The 24,340-nt window shown below is 44.1% G+C and overlaps 1 protein-coding gene across 1 annotated transcript in view; it reads right to left on the reverse strand.

The window, feature by feature from the left end:
- KIF4A (kinesin family member 4A) overlaps nt 1–24,340 on the reverse strand; it is a gene marked incomplete in the record, with an annotated part of 2,786,372 nt that overhangs the window by 90,807 nt on the left and 2,671,225 nt on the right. The window contains 1 exon segment of the mRNA XM_044057419.1: nt 16,542–16,664. Within this exon segment, the coding sequence (XP_043913354.1) occupies nt 16,542–16,664 (123 nt within the window).

Below are 24,340 nucleotides of genomic sequence, written 5' to 3' on the forward strand. Positions count from 1 at the left end.
ACCGGTCCAAGATAGGATGCCAGGAATGGTCTTTTCTGGGAACAAGAAAAAGTCTCAAGTAGAAACCTTGTCCCCATTCTTCTTCTGGGACAGGTTGAATAGCCCTGATGCTCAAGAGAGACAGAACTGGCTTTTGAGCCTCTGCCCACTGATTTGGGGGTAGATTTGGTCAACAGTTTGGGGTTGGGTAAAGAGTGGAAGTGGAATCTGTATCCTTGGGAAACTATATTTAAAATCCATTTGTCCTGGATATTCCCAATTTTTTACCTGCAGGGTAATCTTGCCCCATAAATGAACAGTCAAGTTGAGCAGGGCTTGGAAGGTTTAAAGTTAAGTCATTGAGACAGTTTACCATAGGGGAGAGTCTTACTACTTCCTGCTTTGGAAGTGGGAGCCCCCCACTGCTTAGTCCTGCGAGTTCCTTGGGACTGCAGCCTAGGTGTTCTGCTGGTTCTGAGTTTGGACTGAGAAGGCCTGGAAGAGGCAGGAAAGGACCACTTCTTAGAGGGTCAATGCCTACTAAATATGGGAGGCTTTACTTGTAGGAAATCTGTAACAGTTTGCATAGATTTAGCTTTTTCCTCCATCTTTTTAAGTAGTACTTCTGCTTTGTTGCCACACAGGTGGTCTTTATTTAAGGGAGCATCCAGCAATTTAGCCTTAACATCTGGCAAAGATTGGTCCTTAAGCCAAGCATGCCTTCTAAGTACAGACCCAGTAACAGCAGCCCTGCAAGATGCCTCTAATGAATCAAAACCACATTGCAAAGTATGTTTTCTAACCTGCTCAGCAGAATGCATTAAATCCTGTAATTCTTTATTTTCAGCACAGTCAGGAATCAACATCATTTTGTGTTTAAGCAATCCAATAATATGCTGCTGATACTTTAACATATGAAACTGGCAGTTTAAGACCATAATGGCCAAAGGTTGCAGAAGTGTATACCTTCTTACTCCATCTATCCAGCGCCCTGGAATCTCTATCAGCGGGGGTAGGATTTTTGGCAGTAGTGGCCTTAATGCCCTTGGGACCCTGTGAAATGGTCTCAGGATCCACAGTAGGATTTTTAAAAAGGAACTTGAGAAAGTCAGGAACCCTGTAATACCTATCAGGTTTTCTGGGAGTAGGAGGTAGAGAGTCAGGGGGGGCCAGGCTAGACTACAAGAAGGCATCATCAGCAATGTCCAGTACAGTAGGTATAGCTAAAGGCCTGTATTGGGGCACGAGTAGGAAATCCCTAAGCTTCTTTTTGGAGTCAGAGTAATCCTGGCTTTCCCTGTGAAAATGCTCCCCAAGAGTATGCAAGGTTTCACCAAAAGAGAAATCCTCTGGACGGGAAGCAGAGGGAATGGCGTCCTCTGCATCAGAATCCTCATAGGTAGATAACGGCAAATCCTGGTCATCAGTGGAAACAGAAATTTCAGAGTCCTGATCAGAAGAATCAGAAGGAAAATCAGTCCTAGGTCTCAGAGGGGGAAGGGTGGCTTCCCCTGATTAGAGTAATAAGGTCTTCAGCCATTCTTATTTGTTTTTTAGGCATAGGGGCCTGATCGTGCAGTCTGGGCGTTGGTTTTCTAGGCATGGATCGAGTTTTAGGCCTTGAAAAAGAAGATGGCGGTTTAATATGCAAGTCAGTAGGCCTGAATACACCCTCAAAAGCCGATGCCTGCACAGCGGCTCCGGACCCACCCAAGGTAGAGACATCAGCAGGTTCCACAGTAGAGGAAGCATCTCGTGGCATGCCGGACTCCAAATGGGTCTCAGTAGAGGCCTGCGAATCTGAAGTAGCGGGTATCAGGGGCTGCGAAAGCGCCTCACTGAGTACCGGAGAACTGGCAACTAACTTCGGAGTAGTGTCGTTGGCAGTTTTGGACCTATGACATCTGTCTTTATCTTTGCGTTTTTTCGGAATGTCGGTAGTCGGGTGGCATACCGAAGCCATTTCTGGATAATTGAACCGAGTACCAAAATACTTAGAAGTATAAATGAACAGACGACGAATAGTTCAAGGTTTGAATAAGGCACAAAACAGACAGTGAGGTATGTCGTGGTCTGGGCCTAAGCAAGGAATGCAGTACGAATGAAAATCTTTCCACAAGAAATACAATTGTGAACTTTTACTGACATCGGTTTAGAGCAAGAAAAAGGTTCCTCAACGGGGTATTTGGCTTAGTTGAAGACTTCGGTTCTGAAACTCTAAAACGAAAACTCCAGGAGTCTGCCGACCAGCACTTGCTAACTGCTTCTGCTTCGGGCACCGCACGGCTAGAAAGACTGATGTAATGGCGTCAGCTGCATGTTTTATACCCCTGACTACCTGATGTCATGGAAGATGAGACAGCAACCGATGCAGGACCCAAGATTTTGATAATCAGGCTGACGGAGGGCTACTGCAAGCAGATAACCCAAATGTGATGACTGCAACAGTGAAACAGGAAGATCATCAGCCTGCCTAGAAACAGTTGTTTGACTGGATTCACCAGCAAGAGAGACGTTAGCAAATTGTTTTAATAGGAGCAGACAGGGGCTAAAAAAGGGACAGTACACAAACTTGCGGAGTTAATCTTGCCGGCAGGAAACGGAAGAGACAGTGAGTTTCACATTTTGATTTCTAAATGATGTGGTGCAGTGAAGAATCAAAGATGCTACAGTAAAAACTCAACCAGAACTCGAGCAACTGGCAAAAAAAAAAAAAATTGAAGAAATACAGTACGATTTTCATGTGCTGCCCCCTTTGTTTCCCCAGTGCAGAAACATACCTTACATTTTCAGAGTTTTAAAAAGGAAGATGGGAATAAATTCCCTCTCTCCCTAACCTGAGAACAAGTCAAACCAAACAAAATAGTACAGGGTACAGTATTAGTCAGGCCTATTTTTAATAGTAACTCGCAAGTAAAAAGTAGTAATGTCTTACCATAACATTCCACCTGTGTTGTCGATCTTCACTAATCTTTGACTGTGGGCTCTGTTCCAAGCCTTGGAACTGACTCCGCAGTTTACTTCAGCTTGCGCCTTCCAAACTCTCAAGCTAGGCTCTACCCATAATGCTCTTCTTTAGATTACCTCAGACTGAGTTTGCCTAACATAGGGGCAGACAATTAGAAAAAACACACTGACACACCAGATCTGTGTCCCTATTGTGAAGCTAATCTTTGGAAGTATTCGGTTCACTAAGAGTCTTAGGCCGAGGGAAAGTGTGTGTGCGTGTGTGTGTGTGTGTGTGTGTGTGTGTGTGTGTGTGTGTGTGTGGTGATGTCAAGGATTACTGAAGACTGAACACAGATGGAATGTTATGGTAAGAAATAACTTCTCTGATGTTGTCAATCTTCACATAATCCTTGACTGCCAGAGTCCTTAGCTACCTGTATCTTGGGAGGTCTGATGGCAGAATATTCCTGAGCACCATCGAACTGAATTGACGCACACCCGCTAGAGACCTGGTCCAGTTTGCAATGAGTAATAAACGATACGAGGAGATGCCCATGTAGATGATGCACACGTCATCTAAAGAAGCTCTAGAATGAAAAACTGCGGAAGCCCATACAACTCTAGTTGGAGATTTCACAGGACATGGTGGTTTGAGACCCTTTGAATGATAAATAAAGGTGATACAAGCCCTAAGCCATTTAGCTAAGGTAACCTTAGAAACTGGGTTACCTAAAGAAAGCGAGGAAAAGGCAACAAACAGTTGCTTGGATTTTCTGATATCCTTTGTTCTGTGAAGGCAAAAATGTAACTGCCTGTGAATGTCTAATAAGTGTAGGCAGTACTTGCCCTTATTGGAGAAATTTCAGAAAAAATTCTGGTAGGTGAAAGGTTTGATTGATATTAGCCAAGAAACCTCCAAGAAGCAGGACCAAAAATCCAAAGGGAGACCCAGGCTGGGACCTGGGGACAAGCTTATTCAATTTCTGAGTTATATTAATAGTACCACCAAATTTTTAAAGTTTACATACAACTCATCTACACAGACTGTTAACTATTTGGACGTTACCATCTATAAAGATTACGCTAGTAACAGTTTCCAAACTAGGATTTTTCGAAAACACGTTTTCAAATTCTTACTTACACTTTGACAGTGGACATCGCTTTTCACAGAAGAAAGGAATAGTTAAGGGGCAGTTAATCAGAGCCTCCATGATGTGTAGTGATGTGGTAAATTTTCAGAAAGAGCCAAAACTTATTAAAGAACCTTTTCTTTTTTTACACAAAGGAAGTATCCATGTTGGCTCATAGACAGTTTGACAGAAGTGGTTAGAGACAGGGGAGCTGAAATATAAGCCCCTTTTAGGTTTGGACTGTTTTCCATCTAGAACTAGTGAGCAGAATGATGGAGATTTTGGTTCAGCTTTTATCCACATGTATTCGCCTATGCCCTAAGACATAGAGAACATTATTCACAAATACTGGGAAGTGCTTACAATTAATGAAGGTATGAATAAATTTATAATTAAGGAATCCAGATTTATCAGGAGAAGGGATATGAATCTGAAGGAGATGTTTGAGTGGGGAGATTGTGTTGATTTGAGTCTGAACAATAGGAAACTTGGTACATTTAGGTGTGGGTTTTGCAACCAATGCACTCTCATGGCTGACCAGGAGAACATTTATTTGGCAGCGAGAGACATTTTATTTAAATCCTTGGGACAGTGCAACTGTAATAGTACAGGAGTAGTGTATTTGGCTACCTGAGAAGTATGTCCCAGTTTTTATATTGGGAAGATGGAGAGGTGCGTAAGGAAACGGGCATATGAACACTCATATGATACAGTAAGAGAAAAGGAGACTAGTGCTTTAAGCACATTAAAAACTGTAGGAATGTCAAATGTAGGTTCTTTGTTATAGAACAAATTTTACATGACCCCAGGGGTGGTACTTGGGAAGCCAGATTAGAATATAGGGAGTTATTCTGGCAGATTAAATTGAAAGCAGGCAAACCCCGGGGTTGAATGATTATATTAGTATTAACAGTGTCCTTAGACTAAGGGCTGTTAGATTGTGAATGATTTTATCAATATAGTATTGTTTAATGATATATTTCAATCACTGTATTTTATGCATAATGTTAATTTTATTGTGTTTGCCCAGAGTATGAAAGGGTTAACATTGTAGTGCTGGGTTGGGAGGGGTTTTAGAATAGGTGTTACTCAGTGATTGGTGGTTCTTTTAAACAAGTGCACTTTGTAATGTAGAATTATTCTGAAGAAGCCTGGAGTGTTCCAGGTGAAAGCGCTTAACCTTTTACTGTTCGTACAACTGTTATTAAACTGCTTCGCCTTTCCATTTGGAGTCTCTTTTTTGGATTTTTGATTGATATTAGATTCTGAGATAACCTTTGGCAAAAATTAAGGATTACTCTTGAGGGAAACCCTGCCCTTGTGAAATATTAATAGGGGGGGCTTGCAGGACAAAAAGTACAGTTTTGTACCTACCATAAATGTAGATGTTCGAGTGTATACACTGCTGCAGTCATTACACTTGGGTTATCCTGCCGTCAGGCAGTTCCCAATTAGCCCGAGTTCCAAAGTCTTGGTCCGGCGTCGGTTGCTGTCACCTCCTCCCTGATGTCAGTGCGACAGGGGTATATAAGATGCAGCCGACGCCATTTTCTTCAGTTTTTCTTGCCCCAGATTCAGGTGCCTCTAAATAGGTAGGCAGTTCCAATTGCTAATAAAACATACATAAGAAAAGCAAAAGACAACTTACAGCTACCGGCAAATACTCCCCATAGGTAGTAAGGGTAGGAGACATAGGTACATACCACCCAGTAAGAGAGGAAGGAGGGAGGGTAACCTGGACTGCAGCAGCGTATACACTCGAACATCTACATTTATGGTAGGTACAAAACTGTAATATGTTCATCGGGTTACACTGCTGCAGTCATTACACTTGGGTAGAATCCCAAAGCTGAGATAGGGTGGCTGGTTCTATAAGGCATTAGGGGTGGCTATAAGGCCCTGCAGCACTGCAGTGGGGAAGCCAGCTCTGGATTTAGAGTATAGAGGCAGATGGTAATGCTTGGTGAAAGTATGTAAAGAACTCCAAGTTGCTGCTTCCAAAATATCTCCTTGGTAGTTACTCCACTGAGGTAGGTAGGTAGTTGAAGTGGCTGTTGCCCTGGTGGAGTGAGATCTAATATTGCTAGGTACAGGCTTTTCATGGTATGTGTAGCAGAACCGTATGCAATGTCCTATCCATTTTGAAATAGTCTGTTTTGAAATGGCTTTTCCTTGTGCTCCTGCAGCATATGCTACCAATAATTGCTCAGATTTTCTGAAAGCTTTGGTTTTGTCCAAGTAGAAGCGTAACTGCCTGTGAATGTCCAAAGAGTGCAGTAGTCTCTCCCCTTTATTCTGTGGTTTAGGATAAAAAGTTGGCAGGTGAATAGTTTGGTTTAGAGCCACACTGGATACCACCTTTGGCATAAATGTAGGGTTAGTTCTTAAAGACACCCTGTCCTGGTGGAAAATGAGGAAAGGTTCCACTGCCATTAATACCTGTAATTCTGAAACTCTTTGTGCTGATGTTATTGCCAGGAGCAGAGCAGTTTTCTAAGAGATATATTTTAATTCTGCTGTGTTAGCTGGCTCAAAAGGAGGTAAAGTTAGTTTTTCCAAAACAAAGTTGAGGTCCCAAGTTGGAGTAGGTGCTCTACGGGGTGGTCTTATGTTTTTAGCCCCTCTGAGGTACTGTTTTAACAGAGGATTAGAGAAAATTGGTGGATCCGTGTTGTAATGAACACAGATGGCAGAGGCGTGGATCTTGATGGATGACGAGAGGCCTTTTGTCCAGCATCTCAGTTAAGTATTGCAGTATCGGAGGAATGTCTGGGACAAGAGGGTCAAGGCTGTGAGCTTGGTTCCAGACAGAATCTCTTCCATTTATCCCAATAGGCTTTCCTGGTACTAGGCCTTCTGGCCTCCAGAATGATATCCATAACAGCTTTGGAGAGAGGCATTGCTTGCTTGACTAAGGAATCTTCCATACAGCTAGGTTTAAGGTCTTTAGCTGGCTGTGTAGTATTTGATTGTTGTGCTGAGTCAGCAGATGTGTGATCCGAGGCAAAATCCAGGGTGGTTCTTGTGCTAAGCTCCTTAAAATTGGGTACCAGTGCTGGCGTGGCCAGTCTGGTGCAATCAGGATCATCTTTGGCTCTTCTTGCCTGGCTTTTATGAGTACCTTTGGCAGGAGAGATAGTGGTGGGAAAGCATATACTTGTAGGTTCTCTCAGCTGAATGAGAGGGCATACACTTTTCCATGCTTGTGGATGGTAACTCCTTGTGCAGAATTTTTGTAGCTGGCAGTTTATTGGGGATGCAAACAGATCTATGTCCGGGCTCCACCATTTCTGTTATCATTCTGAATATTTGTGGATTCAATTCCCATTCGTGGGGATCCATGATGTTTCTGCTGAAGTCGTCTGCCAGTGTGCTTTTCTCTCCTGGCAGGAATTGTGCTTGCATATGAACTTGAAGGTTTATAGCCATGTTCCACAAGGTCATGGCTTGTCTGCATAGGGGATAGGAGTGAGTGTCCCCTTGCTTGTTTATGTACCACATAACTGTGGTGTTGTCTGTCTTTAGCAGTAGTTGTCTTGGATGTAGCAGGTCCCTGAAAGCTATAAGGCCATTTTGTACAGCTAGCATCTCTTTTTGATTGATGTTAAGATGCCTTTGTTCTGTGGGCTACATGCCCCGAATACATTTGCCTGCCATGTGTGCTCCCCAGGCGTAATCCAATGCATCTGTTGTCAGTGTTTGCCTGGCTGTGGGTTGTGTAAAAGGCTGTCCCCTTGTTGAGGTGACAAGCTTGAGCCTACCATTGAATCTCCTGTTGAAGGCAAGGTATTAGTGGTATAACTGTTTCCAAACTTTGACAGTGTTGAGACCATACATTCTTTAGGTACCACTATAGTTTCCTCATATGTAGTCTGGCATATGGAATTAGTAGTATGCAGGATGCCATGTAACCGAAGGCCTGCAGAATTTTTCTTGCAGGGAGTTGGGTCTTTGTTGCCATCAATTGAAAGTATTGAGTCAGCTGTCCTTGCTTGTCTGGCGTGAGATAAGCCATCTGGGCCATTGTGTTCAAGCTGGCACCCAGGAATATAATCTCTTGTGAAGGCACTAGTTTTGATTTCTTTTCGTTTACTGTGTACCCTAGGCAACTTAACTTTCTTACAAACGCCAGATGCTTTAGAAGAATGTCTTTGCTCTCTGCTTGAATCAGGCAGTCGTCCAGATATGGATACATTTTAATTCCTTTCTGTCTGCAAAATGCAATTACTAGTGCCAGGCACTTTGTGAAGTCCCTGGGCGCAGTAGATAAGCCAAAGGGCAGTGCACAGAATTGGTAGTGCATTGGACCAGCTATGAATCTGAGGTATCTTCTGCAGTTTTGTCTGATAGGGACATGCAGGTATGCCTCCTTGAGGTCCAAAGTCACGAGCCAAGCTTTCTTGCCCAGCATGGGAAGAAGCTGCTGTAGTGTCAACATTTTGAACTGCGGAACATCCAGGTAAGTGTTTAGAGAAGAAAGATCCAGAATGGGCCTCCAAGCGTTGTCCTTTCTGGGTACCAGAAAGAGTTGAGTAAAATCCTTGTCCTTGCTCCTGTGATGGTTACCCTTTTGAATAGCTCTCATGCATGATTGCTGTAATTTGTTTTTGAGCCTCTGCCCACTGATTTGGTGGTAGATTTGGCATTCCTTTTAACCTTGGCAGAGTGTGAAAGTGGAACCTGTAAACTTGAAATACAATGTTGAGAACCCATTTGTCTTTGGTGATCATTTGCCAATTGTGGTAGAAGAGTGCCAGTTTTCCTCCCAAGGGGGCTGCCAAGAGGGATTTGTTTGGCAGCTGTAGTGTGAAGTCATTCGAGCTGCTTTTTATATGGTTGGGGCCTGTCTTCCCCTTCTTTCTGGCCTGATGCAACCCATTGTCAAGGCCTGTAAGGACCTTGTGTTTGACCTCTACCTCTTGGACGTCTTCCCCTTTGAGGTCTGTCTGTAATTGGAAAGGACCAATTCTTAGCTGACCAGTTTCTGCTAAATCTAGGAGGCTGAACCTGTAAGAAATCCTTCACCATTTGCATAGATTTTGCCTTATCCTCCATTTTCTTTAATACCTCTTCTGCCTTAACTCCAAATAACACATCCTGCTGCAAAGGTGCATTCAATAATTTTGCTTTAACATGATCTGGTAACGTATGTTCTTTTAACCAAGCATGTCTTCTAATGACAGAGCCTGTAACTGCTGCTCTGCAGGAGGCCTCTAGAGAATAAAAATCACAGTGCAAAGTATGCTTTCCCACTTGTTCAGCTGCATGCAATAAATCCTGCATTTCTTTAAAATTAGGAGGATATGATTCTGGAAGCATTTTTTGTTTTAACCGAGACAGTAAAAATTGCTGATATTTTAGCATGTGAAACTGGTAATTTAAGGCTCTCATTGCTAAAGTTGCAGACATATACACTTTCTTCCCCCATCTGTCTAATGCTCTGGAATCTCTGTCAGAGGGAACTGGATTCTTGGCTGATGAGGCCTTAACTCCTTTGGGTCCCTGAGAAATGGTTTCAGGGTCAGCTACAGGGCTTTTATACAGAAATTTATGAGAGTCAGGGACTCTGTAGTATCTTGTCAGGTTTAACTGGGGCTGGAGGTAAGGAATCAGGATTTAAGCTGGATTCAGTATACACATCATCCACAATATCTAACACTGGTGGAATAGCAAGGGGTCTGTGCTGAGGTAATAAAAGGAAGTCTCTGAGCCCTTTCTTGGATTCTGAGTAATCCTGGCTTTCCCAGTGGAAATGCTCCCTCATGGTATGTAGGGTTTCCCCAAAGGAGTAGTCCTCAGGCAGTGAGGCTGATGGAATTGATTCCTCAGCATCGGAATCCTCATAAGGGGGTAAAGAGTATCCTAGGTCTGAGGATGAATCAGAAGAGATGGACACCTGGTCGGATGAGTCATAGTCTGCATCCTGTCTAGGCCTTTTATCAGGAGGGGGATGGGACCCCATGATCAGAGTGATTAGGTCTTCGGCCATTTTGAGCATTTGTTTCTTAGGCATGGAGGCCTGTCCTGGAGAATGCTGTATTTGTTGTTTTGATTTTAAAGGAGGCTTAGACTTAGCTGAGGGTTTAATGCTTAAGTGAGTAGGTCTGAAGACACCCTCTGAAGCTGTGGTTTGCTCAGCTACTCCGGATCCCTCTGAAAGGTTAGTCTCGGTAGGCTGAATAACTTGTGCGTCCGAAGGCCCAGCCATCTCCATGTGGGAGTCAGAGGCAGCCTGTGGTTCTACAGAAGCGGTCGTCAGGGGGCTGCAAAGGCGCCTCACTGAAAACCGGAGAACCGACGATTGGCCTAGAAGAGGCTTCGCCGTCAGTTTTGGGCCTCGGATGCCTATCCTTGTCTTTGCTTTTTTTGTGTATTCCGGTCGTCGGAAGTTCCAACGGCATGGTATAATTGAATTTTCTACCAAAATAATGTCGGGCAAAATCAAACCTATGTTTAATAGTGCGCTTGTTAAACCTAGCACAAAACCGACAACCAGTGACGTCGTGGTCTGGGCCTAGGTATGAGATACAATAGGAATGAAAATCCTTATGAGGTATTTGCTTCCCACAAGAAATATAGTTATTAACTTTTACTGACATCGGTCTGAGGCAAGAAAAAGTTTCCCCAATGGGGTACTTAGCTTTGTAGAAGACTTCGGTTCTGGATTCGGAATGAATCTCAGGAGACGGCCGACCGGCACTTGCAAACTGCTTTTGCTTCAGGCACTGTGCGGCAAGAAAGACTGAAGAAAATGGCGGCTGCATCTTATATACCCCTGTTGCACTGATGTCAGGGAGGAGGCGACAGCAACCGACGCTGGACCAAGACTTTGGAACTCAGGCCGACTGGGGAACCGCCTGACGGCAGGATAACCCAAGTGTAATGACTGCAGCAGTGTAACACGATGAACATCTTGAATTTCCGATGCTCTTCTTACCAAAGTAATAGCTACTAAAAACAAAGTTTTCCATGTCAGAAATTTAAGTCATAAGTAGCTGAAGGTTCAAAGGGGAATAAAGTGAGAGACTGTAGGACCAAGGGTAAATCCCATGGAGCAGTGGGTTCTTTAAATGGAGGCTTTAACATTAGTGTTCCTTTCAAAAAGGCCTTACAAAGTTTATGTGACATGAATGAAGAACCATCCAAACCAATATGGAAGTTAAGATATCACAGCGAGATGTACTCGAATGGTAGAGACTGAAGAACCAGATGGATAACATATGGCCAGAAAATCCAAAACTTTATCTACAGGAGCTGAGTAAAGGTCAATATCACTGTTAGGAGCCGATCTAGCAAAATTTCCCCATTTACTATGGTACAGCTTTCTAGCTGAAGGTGTTTGATGGGCCAAAATGATTTGTCGGACCGGTGAGGTAAGGGAAGAATGCCTTGCAATCATGGGAATTGCAGAAGCCATGCAGTGAGCTTAAGGTGTTGGAGATTCGGATTAACCATTCCCTCTGGATGAGATGATAGATCTGCAGTTGGGTCTAGAATCCAAGGTTTCCAAAGTAGGTGAGGCCAAATGAAGAGAACCCAAACTTGTCGAGGTCAGAATGGGGCAATGAGGACTATTGTGGTCTTCGACCTCTTGGCTTTCTTTAGAAACTGAGATATCAGAGGAGTTGGGGGAAAAGGCGTACAGGAGACCAGGGGCCAACCGTGGAGAACAGAGTCTCTGGGTGACTCCGCTGGAGGGGGATCAGGGCAAAGTAATTGCTGCGCTTGTTGTTCAAAGGATAAGGAAATAGATCGCAGCAAGGTTGGCCCCAGTGGTTGAAAATCTTTTCCATCACCACAGGATCGAGACACCACTTGTGATGCATCAGAATAGTTCTGTTCAACTTGCCCGCTATCACACTGGAGCTTCCCGGTTTATGCATTGCCATGAGAAAGCGGTTGGAAAAAATTGCCCATTGCCAAACTTTGGGGGCTTCTCGACAAAGTGGGTAAGATTTGGTTCCTCCTTGTTTGTTGATGAACTAAACTACCAACATGTCCTTCTGAACTGCCACTGTTTCCAGAGGAAGGGCATCTTGAAATGCTTGCAACACTAAAAGCTCCACCCTCATTTCTAGAACACTGATGTTCAAATTGGCCTCCATTTGGGAGCAAGTGCCTTTGACTGACCTTCCTAGATAATTCCCCCCACCCTATCTGGGAAGCAAGTGGTCACTACAGCTTAGGGCTGTGGAAGGAGGAAAGGACAGCCCAAAAGGATCTCGTTGGAATGGAGACACCAAGACAGGTCTTGTTTGCAGTGACTGGAGATCAAGATTTGATGCGACATCGGCCGATTCAATAATGACCACTGGGAGGCCAGAAGCCATTGAAGAATCCCCATGTGATATCTAGCCAGGGGAACTAGAGTAATAGAGGCTGTCACCGAGCCTAGCCGGAACACTTCTGTTGTGAATATGGTTTACTTGTGATCTAAAGTTTTGGAGCATGTCTACTGGGACTGAAGCAATTCCTGTAACTGTGTTTAACACAGCTCTGATAAATTCCAGCTGTTGTGCAGGTTGCAGATTTGACTTTTTGTAATTTATTGTAATACTCAAGTGCAAATATGTACGGTATAATCTCTTGCCCTTAGGTGTTGACGCCTGGTGGTAGCGGTAAGGAGCCAGTTGTTGAGATAAGTAAAAACTTGAAATCCCAGCAGTCTGAAGAGCTGCTACCATGTCATGCATTTGCTAAACATCCTAGGGGCTGTGGTGAGACCAAAGGGCAGTGCTTTGAAATGAAAGTGTCTGGCTTTCAGCCAGAAGCGCAGGAATGTTCAGGAGCATTTGACCATTTTTATATGGCAGTACACATCCTGAAGGTCTATAGAGCACACCCAATCATCTTTTTCCAAGAAAGAAGTACTGACTGTACCAAGATCATCCGGAACTTGGTTTGCTGAACTGACTTATTGAACTGGCTGAGATCCAAAATGGATCTCCAGTGCCCTGATAAATTGGGCACTAAAGAATCTTGAGTAAAACCCGTATCCTCTCTGGTCTGGTGGGACTTCTTGGATGAAACTTTTTTCGAGCAGTTTTTGAATTTCTACGACTGCTGCTTCCCTGTGACTGGGTGGAATGTACGGGAGTCTTTTTTGTGTTTTTGGATTTGTCAAAAGGGGAATGATGTAGCCTCTGGAATGATCCCCTGCACCCATTTGTCAGATGTCATGTGTAGCCAGGCAGACTGGTGCAAGGATAACCATTCCCCCAACTGCCTCCAGAGGAAGGCAATCGATTGCGCCTCCGTTCAGGAGTGCTGGTAGGAGTTACTAGAGAAGGAATTGCTGGACCCCTGGTTCTGCAGGCCACCGCTGCATCTAGAATGGTGTCTTCCTTTACTTACCCCTCTGCCCCAAGAAATGTCCGTTGAGGAGTGGGAAAGTATATGTCTACAATAGAGAGAGAGTCTTCCCATCTTTCTCACATCTGGCCAGTGTGCCTTTTACCTTGGGTCCAAATAGGGATAATCCATAAAACAGACAGTTGACGAATGAAGATTTAAATGGCTCTGCAAAATCACTCAAGTGTATCCAGGCATGCCTCCTGATCGCTATGCTTGAACCTCCTGCTCTTGCTGTCCCTTCAGCTGCATGGGCAGTTAGCCTCATGGACGAGTTAGAAATAGATTCAAGGGTGGTGAGCTGAGCGGTAACCTTGTCTTGGACCCCTTTGGCTACTGCTCCTTTAAGAGTACCTGACAGCTCTTTAATCAGATCTCTCTGCAAGCTGGTACAGTGTGTCATGTAGTTCAAAGACCTGACAGCGAAGGTTGATGAAGTGTAAACATGCTTCCCAAACCTATCCATAGTCCTAGACTCCTTGTTAGGAGGGTGGATAATAGGACTTTCCTATGCAAGTTCCTTTTTTGTGGCTGCCGCCATAACCATGGTGTCTACAGGGATACCCTTAGTTCAGTGCTGCTCGTCCTTAGGGGCAGATAAGATCTGGTCAGGCCTCTTGGGGATCAGCTTGATACAGTCATGAATGTTCAGATCTGGTCAGGCCTCTTGGGGATTGGCTTGATACAGTCAGGAATTTTCCAGGCCCGCTGAGTGATCAATTTAATAAGCTCGTCAGTGGGAGGAGAGATCCAAGAGGTAGAGGCCTGAGCATGAAAATCCTCTAAGTATACAGATTCCTCTGAGGAGTCTGGAGGGAAGTCTAGCCATCCCCTCTCTTTCAGGATTTCCAGGATGTCACCAAAGGAATCATCATCATGGGGTGACCTGGGGAAACTTCCCCTTCATCAAAATCGGCATCCTCAGTGAAAGACTCCTCCAGGGAGTCTAGGTGTTTCCTCTTGCACTTTTTCTTTGAAGGTACTTCCTTGGTGGAATATTCGGGGGAAGTATCCGAAGAAGAAACCACTAAGGTGGACTACTCCTAAGGCTTTTGCTCCCCCTGTCCCAGGGATGAGGCTAGTGGAAGCTCTGGTCGAGGGGATAAAGATGTTTGGCCCAACATGGGGTGTCAAGTACAGAGTCCACAATGGACAAAGGCCCTCTCCATGATCTGAAAGGCCACCCCCCCCCTTACAGGGATAGAAGCCCGGAACTAAAATAGACTCCTTCGGAACTGTGGTCCCACCCCACACCAAGAAAGCTGCCTGTGAAGTAGAAGCCTGAGTCAAGCCCAAGAACGTTGAGGCACAGAGGTTCATGGAAGGCTCCAAAAGAATAAAAGTCAAACCCTGCTACTCGGAAACAGCAACAAAGTCTCAACTCGGGGAAGACTCTGGTTTCAAAAGACCAGAAGAACTCAAGGCAATTCCCAGCTCTGGAGAAAGGACTAACAGGAACTAAAGGCAGTCGGAGCCGGGCAGGTTGGTGCCAGGGGCTCCAAAGACTCGGTTGGAGGAGGAATGTGTGATGCTGTCAAAGGACTGGTTCCAGAGCAGAGTTGGCTGGGAAGCAAACATGTAGGTAACCCCCTCGCCATCAGGAGTTGGTTGACTAGTCTCAATGTCAGATTCCGAGAAACTTTTAGTGGACCGACCTGACTATGCAGTAGGAGACCTAGGTGGTCTCTGTTCCACTGGGTGGTGTCTGAAAATTGATCGACCGAAGGGGAATATGTAGTTTTCAGTAAGGCAATAAAAGTAGTCTGCTTCAGTATAGAAGCTGCAGGTGTCTGTTCCGTAGCAATGCTTGGTGCCGAATCATTCTTGCCTATCGGTGCTGTGGAAGCTGTCAACACTGTAGGCTGCTTAGTCAATTTGGCAGGTGGTTCCAAGGAACTTCTTGAAGCTGAATTTGATAATTTCTTTGGTTTAGAAGATGAGGAAGAGGAGGATGATGAGCTGGCTTCAGTTCTCGGACAAGATATGGCCTCCTCAAATTAGTTTCTCTGCTCGGTCAAGGTCCTGGCGGAGAAACCATGACAAATGGTGCAATGCTCCTGAAGGTGGACAGTGCCTAAACTGTATACACAGCAGACATGCCCATCTGAATTGGGCATCTTTCTCTTACATTTTAGGCACCTCTCGGAACCAGAGGTGCTCTTGGAAGATTTATTAGCCATGCTAGATTAACAAGGCCTAGTACTGACAGCATTCACAGACATACAAAGAGGAAAAGGGAGAAAGAATTTTGTTTTATTTAATATAGATAGAAAAGAAGGGAGAAGGGTACTAAACAATGGTAACCAGAATTACCTAAAAGGTAAGAAAAGGAGAGGATAGTACCAACAATGGTACGTAAAAGAACTACTCAACGGTAGAGTGAAGGGAAAAGAAAAGGATCACTCTCACACGCAGAATGGAAAGGAGAGAAGTGGGTAGAAAAAAGGAAGCACGTAAACAGAGAAAAAGTAGAATATGTGAAGAAAATTAGAGTAAGTTTTGCTCTATTTTAACTGCCAAAGCTCGAGAGAGGTTGGACGTTTCTGACACGAAGTGGCAAACGAGATGTGGAGTAATCTAGACAGGAGCATTATGGGTAGAGCCTACCTTGAGAGTTTGGAAGGTACAAGCTGAAGTAAACAGTCGAGTTGGTTCCGAGGCTCGGAACTGAGCCTACAGTCAAGGATCATGTGAAAATTGACAACAGATCGAACTTTTTATGAGGAGCAGGGATAAAACATGTGGGAAAATCAAGGTCGTTTTGCAAAATTGGACAAGCTGTAGGAATGTTTTAGGTTAGCACTTCCGGTGAGGAACTGATAAGCATTGGATGACTTTTTTTTAACTCGATTGCAGGGGTTTAGTCTAATGCGATTTTTTATAAAATACTGTTTAAGATTTAGAATGCTACAGCTACAACTCATAGCTGTCAGCCTATGCTACTTCTGTAACATTCTAAGCAACATTCAAAACACAATACACCATGGTCCAGTGTCTTCCATTATTGTCAATACATTTGGACTTAAAGTAGAAAAGACAATATCAAGGTATTTTTTTAAATAACTTTTTTTCTCTTTAATTGTAATAAAGGACTGGCAGTAGGCTGCAATACTTATTGATCACAACACAAACCTTTGTATTTGGAGAAATATATGGAGGGATAAAGAAGTTTTCTCCTGTAGAAACTTCTGTTGGATCTTCAAGTTTTAATGATGATTCTGATTCCCTTGATGGTTCTTCAGTGACTGTGGCATCCTGATGGAAGAAAAGGAGCATTATGTAGAATATACTTGTTTCAGGCAGCATGCAAGTATAATGCAGAGATACTGCAGGTCATTGTTATCTTGTTCAATATGTGAAAAGTGAAACAGCTGTTACAAGTATACAAGTGTCGTTGATGGTCAAGGCTGAAAAGGAATGCAAAGGAAAATTGGCTTCCTAACTAAATATCCCATCCAAAAAGTTATCAGTTCACAACTCATCAAATCAACAAGTTTTTAAAAGCATTTTTTTCCTGTCTTGTAAAAACATTCTACCATGGCTGTAGGTGTGTGTGTGTGGGGGGGGGGGGATGTGCCCCCTTCCCCTAACTTATAGAAGCAAACTCCAGGTTATCACAATGCACAGAGAAATAGTATTGAAAAACAACGTTAAACTTGCCAATTCAATGGGTCGCATCTATGATAAATAGTACAGTTTTGTACCTACCATAAATGTAGATGTTCGAAGATCCACATTGCTGCAGTCCTTACATAGGGGTAGTCTGCTGTCCTCGGTCAGCCCGAATAAAGATAGTTGACGCCGCCGTCAAGCGCTTAGAACTGACATCAGGACGTCAGGGTACAAAAGCGCATGACCGACGTCATATCCTCAGTCTTTTCTTGCCCCAGATGTCAGAAGGCCCCAAAAAGAAAGGCCATAGCCAAAAAACAGAAAAGAACATTCAACCACCCCTATAGTAACAATATATACAATATTTACAAAATTTACAATGCAAACCAGACAACCACCCCAAACTCAAACTATAGAGGGGAAGGAGGGAGGGTTAACTGGACTGCAGCAATGTGGATCTTCGAACATCTACATTTATGGTAGGTACAAAACTGTACTATGTTCTTCATCTCACATTGCTGCAGTCCTTACATATGGGTAGAATCCCAAAGCAGAGGTAAGGGAGGTTGGCAAAACTATAAAGCAGTAGGGGCTGCCAAAATGCCCTGTAATATTGCAGTGGCAAAACCAGCCCTAGATTTAGAGTAAAGTGGAAGGTGATAATGCTTGGAAAAAGTATGCACTGAACTCCAAGTAGCTGCTTCCAAAATATCCTTAGTAGCCACCCCCCTTAAAAAGGCTGTAGAAGTGTCAGTAGCCCTAGTGGAATGAGGCCTGATCCCAGCTGGAACCTCTTTACCATGATGGGAGTAACAGAATGCAATACAAAAACCAATCCACTTAGAAATAGTTTGTTTTGAAACAGGTTTGCCCTGAGAACCCAAAGCAAAAGAAACAAACAACTGCTGAGACTGCCTGAACCCTTTAGTTCTGCTCAAATAATAACTAACTGCCTGTGTATATCCAAAGTGTGCAAAATCTTTTCCCCTTTATTTTGGGGGTTTGCAGAAAACGTAGGCAAATGAATAGTTTGGTTTAAAGCCACACTAGAAACCACTTTAGGCATAAAGGAAGGGTTAGTACTAAAGATACTCTATCCTTATGGAAAATTAAGAAAGGCTCAACTGCCATAAGGGCCTGTAATTCAGAAACCCTTCGCAGAGGTAATAGCCAACAAAATGCAGTCTTCCATGATAAATATTTCAGTAGCTGCAGGCTCAAAAGGTTGTAGAGTGAGTTTCTCCAACACAAAATTGAGATCCCAAGCAGGAGTAGGAGCCTATTGGGGGTCTTATATTCTTTGCCCCTCTAAGGAATTGCTTAAACAAAGGATGAGAAAATAATGGTGGATCACAGTCATAGTGAGCAGAAATGGCTGCAGCATGAACCTTAATAGAGGAGAAGGACAAACCTTTGTCCAATAACTCAGTAAGGTATTGAAGAGAAACACTTAAATTAGGATTGGAAACATCAAAGTCCTTTGCTGTACACCAAATTAAAAATCTCCTCCATTTATCAGCGTAAACTTTCCTTGTACTAGGCCTTCTGGCCTCCAAAATAACATTCAGAATTTGTTGTGGTAACTGAGACCCTCCAGGGTCTAGAACAGAATATGCCAGGCTGTTAGATGCAGAGACTGAAGTTTGACATTGAGTAAGCGACTGTTCTCCTGAGACAGCAGGTGTTGAAACGAAGGCAAAGACCATGGAGGCTCTCGTACCAAACTCCTTAGTAATGGGTACCAGTGCTGTCGAGGCCAATCCGGAGCTATTAAAATCATAGTTGGCTTGTCCTGTCTGACCTTTAGGAGTACCTTTGGGAGAAGAGGCAGAGGTGGAAAGGCATAGACGTGAAGATTTCTCCAACTGAATGATAGAGCATCCACTTTCCAAGCTGTGGGATGAAACCTTTTTGTGCAAAACTTTGGCAACTGGTAGTTTAGTGGAGAAGCGAACAGATCTATGTCTGGAGTTCCCCATAACACTGTCAATTTTTTAAATACATGAGGATCCAATTTCCACTCGTGGGGATCCATAATTTGTCTGCTCAACACATCTGCTAAGGAGTTCTGTGCTCCTGGCAGAAACCTTGCCTGAAGATTCAACTGTAAACTGAGAGCCGTCTCCCACAAAATCATTGCTTGTCTGCATAGAGGGTAAGAATGTGTCCCCCCTTGCTTGTTGATGTACCACATGACAGTTGTGTTGTCTGTTTGAATCAACACCTGCCCTGGAAGAAGTAAATCCTTGAAAGCCATCAATGCAAACTGGACTGCTAGCATCTCCTTCAAGTTGATATGTAAATGTTGAAGTCTGGCAGGCCATTTTCCATTTAGATGAGCTCCCATGCTTTGTCTGAGGCATCTGTCATTAGAATCTGATCTGGTCGGGTCACAGAGAGTCCCTTGTTTAGGTGACATTCCTGAGCCCACCACAAAAATTCCTTTTGAATGCAAGGTATTATCTGAATGACAGTGTCCAGGTCTTGGCAGTGCTCCATACATTTTGAGATACCATTGTAGCTTCCTCATATGCAGTTTGGCATTGGGAAGTACCAGAATACAAGATGCCATGAACCCCAAGGCTTGAAGGACTGTCTTTGCAGTCAGCCTGGAGACAATTGATGGAAATACAGAGAAAGATTCTTTTGTTTGTCCGGGGTCAAAAGGCCATCTGGGCTGCTGTGTTCAGTCTCACACCCAGAAAGCACATGTCCTGAGAGGGTACTAGACTGGACTTTATTTCGCTCACAGAATACCCCAGGCATCTTAACACTGCCATCACATACTGTAGATGTTGAAGGAGCCAGAATCAGGCAATCGTCCAAATAAGGATAAATCTGTATTCCTTTTAGCCTGAAGAAGGCTACCACTGGAGCCAGAACCTTTGTGAACACTAGTAGATAAGCCAAAGGGCAATGCAGAGAACTGATAATGAAAAGTCCCAGCCAAAAAGCAGATATTTCCTGCAACTGGGCTTGATAGGAACATGCAGGTAAGCCTCTTTGAGATCCAGAGTCACCATCCAGTGATCTTTGCCTAGCAGAGGTAAAAGCTGTTGTAACGTCAACATTTTGAACTTTGGAATGTCCAGATATGTGTTGAGGATAGATAAATCCAAAATTGGTCTCCACGTGTTCCCTTTCTTTGGTACTAGAAACAGGCGAGAATAAAATCCTAGGCCCACTTCTGACAGAGGGACCGCTGTATAGCTCCTATTTGAAGTAGCTGAGAAATCTGTTTGTGAGCCTCCAGTCTTTGCTGAGGAGGAACGTCTGGCATGCCTTTGAAAGGAGGCAAGGTATGGAAATAAAGGTTTATGATATCCAATACCCATTTGTCCTGGGTAACTAAAAGCCAATTCTCCTTGAAAAGTGCCAACCTTCAAAGGTGCTGCCAGGCAAGAAGGATCTGGCAGCTGAAAGAGTAGGTCATTGGGCCTGTTTACGAAAGGACTGGCCCCTGCCCTCACTTGATGATTGTGCAGGTGAACTCCATGTTCTAGGCCTGAAGGTACTCTGAGCTCTGCCCTAGACTGAGAATCAGAGGAAGGATAGCCCACCCCTTAGTAGGCCAATTCCTACTAAACTGAGGCTGAACCTGCAAAATCCTTAACAGTCTGCATAGACTTAGCCTTGTCTTCCATTTTTTCAAGACTGACTCACAAACAACACTTCAGACTGTAAAGGCATCCAAAATCCTTGTCTTAACATGGTCAGATAAATTCTGATCTTAAGCTGTGGCGTGCCTTAAGCACTGAACCAGTGGCAGCCACCCTAGAAGAAGCCTGCAAAGCATCAAAACCACACTGCAAAGAATGCTTTCCCACCTGTTCAGAGACATGTACCAAATCTTGTAACTCTTTACACTCAATTCCTTCTGCCAGAGCATCCACCTTTGATTTCAACTGAGAAAGAAGGTAATTCTGATATTTCAACATATGAAATTGACAATTCAAAGCTCTCATTGCCAAGGTAGAAGAGGTATAAACCTTTTTTCCCCATCTATCCAAAGCTCTAGCCTCTTTATCTAGAGGGACTGGATTCTTTACAGAGGCCCTGACACCCTTAGGTCCCTGGCTAATAGTTTCTGGATCCGCCCTGGGACTCTTATACAGATATTTATGAGCCTCAGGCACCCTGTAATACCTATCAGGTTTAACTGGCGCAGGAGGCAGAGAATCAGGATTAAGGGAAGCCTCTGAAAACACATCTTGCACAACATCCAGAACAGGGGGTATAGCTAAGGGCCTATGCTGGGGTAAAAACAAAAATTCCCTTAGCCTTTTCCGTGAATCAGAGAAGTCCTGACCTTCTCACTTAAAATGTTCCCTCATAGAATGAAGAGTCTCTGAAAAAGAAAAATCCTCTAGAGGTGAAGCAGAAGGAGTGGAATCTTCTGCATCAGAATCAGAGTAAGGAGTGAATTCCTGCATGTCTTCAGCCGAAGACTCTGAATCATCTGAAGCTTGTTCAAAACTTTCTAACTCTGGCTCTACCCTAGGCCTCTTACCAGGAGGGGGCATAGAACCTCTAATCAGAGTAATCAAATCTTCTGCCATCTTAAGCATGTGCTTCTTAGGTACAGACCCTGCAGAACTAGGACTGACACCAACCGAAGACAAACCTGGCCTGCCTCTGGAAGAAGCCTTGGAAACAGAAGGAGAGGGCCTAACCACCCTGGGAAGGGAAGGGAGTACAGTAATCTGAGAAGCCCCCTCAGCCTGACCTGCAAAATCAAAGTCTCCCCCTGAGGCTCCAGAGAAGCCCCCGTCAGTACCACCGGTTCCACTGAAACCTCTAAAGAACACTCATCTTGCCTAGGTTTAACCGCTTTGTCTTGCGGGCATCGGAGAATCCGACGGCATATTATAATTGCACCGCTTGCCGAAGACTAGCCTAGCACAATCCAATCTTCGCTTAATAGTGCACTTATTAAACCTAGCACCTCAGGCCCCAAACAAGGAATACACAAAGAATGATAATCCCTATGCGGAATCTGTTTCCCATAAGAAATACAATTATTCACTTTTTCTGACATCCGGTAATAAACTGAGGCAAGAAAAAAACAAAATATTCCCCAACGGGGTACTTAGCCAACTTGGATTCGGTCTGAAACTCCGAACTCGAAAAATTTCAGAAGCCGCACTTGCAACGCTGCTTCTGCATCGGACCATCGGCAAAAACTGGGGATATGACGCCGGTCATGCGCTTTTGTACCCTGACGCCCTGATGTCAGTTCTAAGCGCCTTGACCGACGCCAACCTAATGGCCGACCGAGGACAGCGGACTACCCCTATGTAAGGACTGCAGCAATGTGAGATGAAGAACATCATTAATTTTCAGTGGGCTAAGGTACTATGGACAATGACAAAATTAATGGGCTGCTAGTTCCAAATAAATCATCTAGTGAAATGAACAGCTGGGATGCGAGAGGCACAATGTGTAAAGAGACAGAAAAAGACAGTACATACATGACTGAGGGGTCTAGTTACTGAAAAACCTTAACTGTTCAGCTAATTGTATGCAGTTTCCTTCATATATATATCTAGACGGGTCCTCTTCAAATTACCGAAATGTCAGTTCGCCGACACGTGGAAGAGGAACGCGAAAGGACCGACAACGCAGTTGACCGACATGCTGAAATCCCGACAGCTGGAAGACCGACAAGGGGAACGTGTAAGTGCGACTTGGTAAGTATGCGATAGTGAGGGATTTTGGATTAGGGAGCGGACAGGTAAGTGTGCAACAGTGAGGGATTTAGGGTTAGGGTGTGTGAAAGGTGAGTGTGCGGTAGTGTCGGAGTTAGGGTTTGGGTAATGTAAGTGTGTGTTAGTGACAGGTTTATGTTTTAGGGTGGGTTAAGTAAGTTAGGAATAGGGTGCAGGTAGGGTACGTGTCTGGTACTGTCGGACCTTAGGGTTAGGGGGTTAAGTGAGTTAGGGTTAGGGTGCAGGTAGGGTAAGTGTGCGGTAGTGTCGGACCTTAGGGTTAGGGGTTAAGTGAGTTAGGGTTAGGGTGCAGGTAGGGTAAGTGTGCGGTAGTGTCGGACCTTAGGGTTAGGGCTAGTGGATATGTAATGTAGTGTAATGTGTTGTTTACGTTTAGTGTGTCGGTGTAATGGTGTTCGGTGTTTTGCATTGTCGGTATTGTGTGTTGTCGGTTATTTGGTGTCGGTGGTTTGTGTGTCGGCGAACTGGCGTGTCGGTGTTCTAAAGCAAACCCATCTAGACACAAACATGTACATTTTGTGATGCCCAAGTTAAGATGTGCTGCATGCCCATGCCTCAAGGTACTTAATTTTTTTGCCAGTAAAATAAACCCGTTTATGTACTCACCATAAAGAATAGTTGTGTAAAATCTTAACCATTACCACAGATATCCTCTTCACTGATGGAGACTTCTTAACCTGAGGAATTTCCCGCCCGAGGGCAACCCAATGTTGGCCAGTATACAAAGTCTTATACTACTGTAGGGTATTGTGGGATGTCGCACGTAGGCCATAAGAGTGACGTACGCATGTACCATTCCCAGAAATGAATGCCCCAAGATGAATGCCAGACTAAGAATTTGAAAGGTCAGTACATCCAAGCAAAACAATAGACTGGGGGTGGGGGATAGACTACTGCAGCAGTGAGGAGTAGGACATCTAGGGTTATGGTAAGATTTTACACAACTTTTCTATGTCCTTCTATTCACTTGCTGTACTATTCTTAATCTGAGGGAGAGTGCCAAAGCTCAAGAAGGAAGGGGAAGAGGAAGGAGCAGAGGAGCTCTCAATGAAGCCATTTAAAATGTCTTTAGCAAACCCAGCTCTGGACCGGAGATGTCATCCAGTTTGCAATGTTTGGTAAAGGTATGAATAGAAGACCAGGTGGCTGGCTTCAATGATGGCACTGTTATCGAAGCCCTTGAAGAATGCCTTACAGGAAGACACAGCACTGGTAGAATGGGCCTTCACAGATGGAGCGGCTTTTTCCATGGAGTGTGTAACAAATGCAAATAGTCTTTGAAATCCAAGAATAAGTAATCTGCTTGGAAACGAGTAAACCCAGAGCCCTGGAATGAAAGTTCACAAATAGCCAATCAGATTTCCCGACAGCTTTAGTCTTGTCCAGGTAAAATCCAAGTTGTCTGTGTACATCTAAGGATAGCATTCTCACTCTGGTCATGGGGAGAATGGAAGAAGGTAGGTAATTGAATGGACTGGTTAATGAATAAATTAACCACTTTTGGCATACAAGTAGTATTTGTTCTCAAGGATACCCTGTCCTTATGAAAGGCCAAGAAAGGGGGTAGAGCCATAAGGGCTTGTAAATCTG

The sequence above is a fragment of the Protopterus annectens genome, chromosome 15.part0 (assembly GCF_019279795.1).
Source record: "Protopterus annectens isolate FY-2018-M chromosome 15.part0, PAN1.0, whole genome shotgun sequence".
NCBI lineage: Eukaryota > Metazoa > Chordata > Ceratodontiformes > Protopteridae > Protopterus > Protopterus annectens.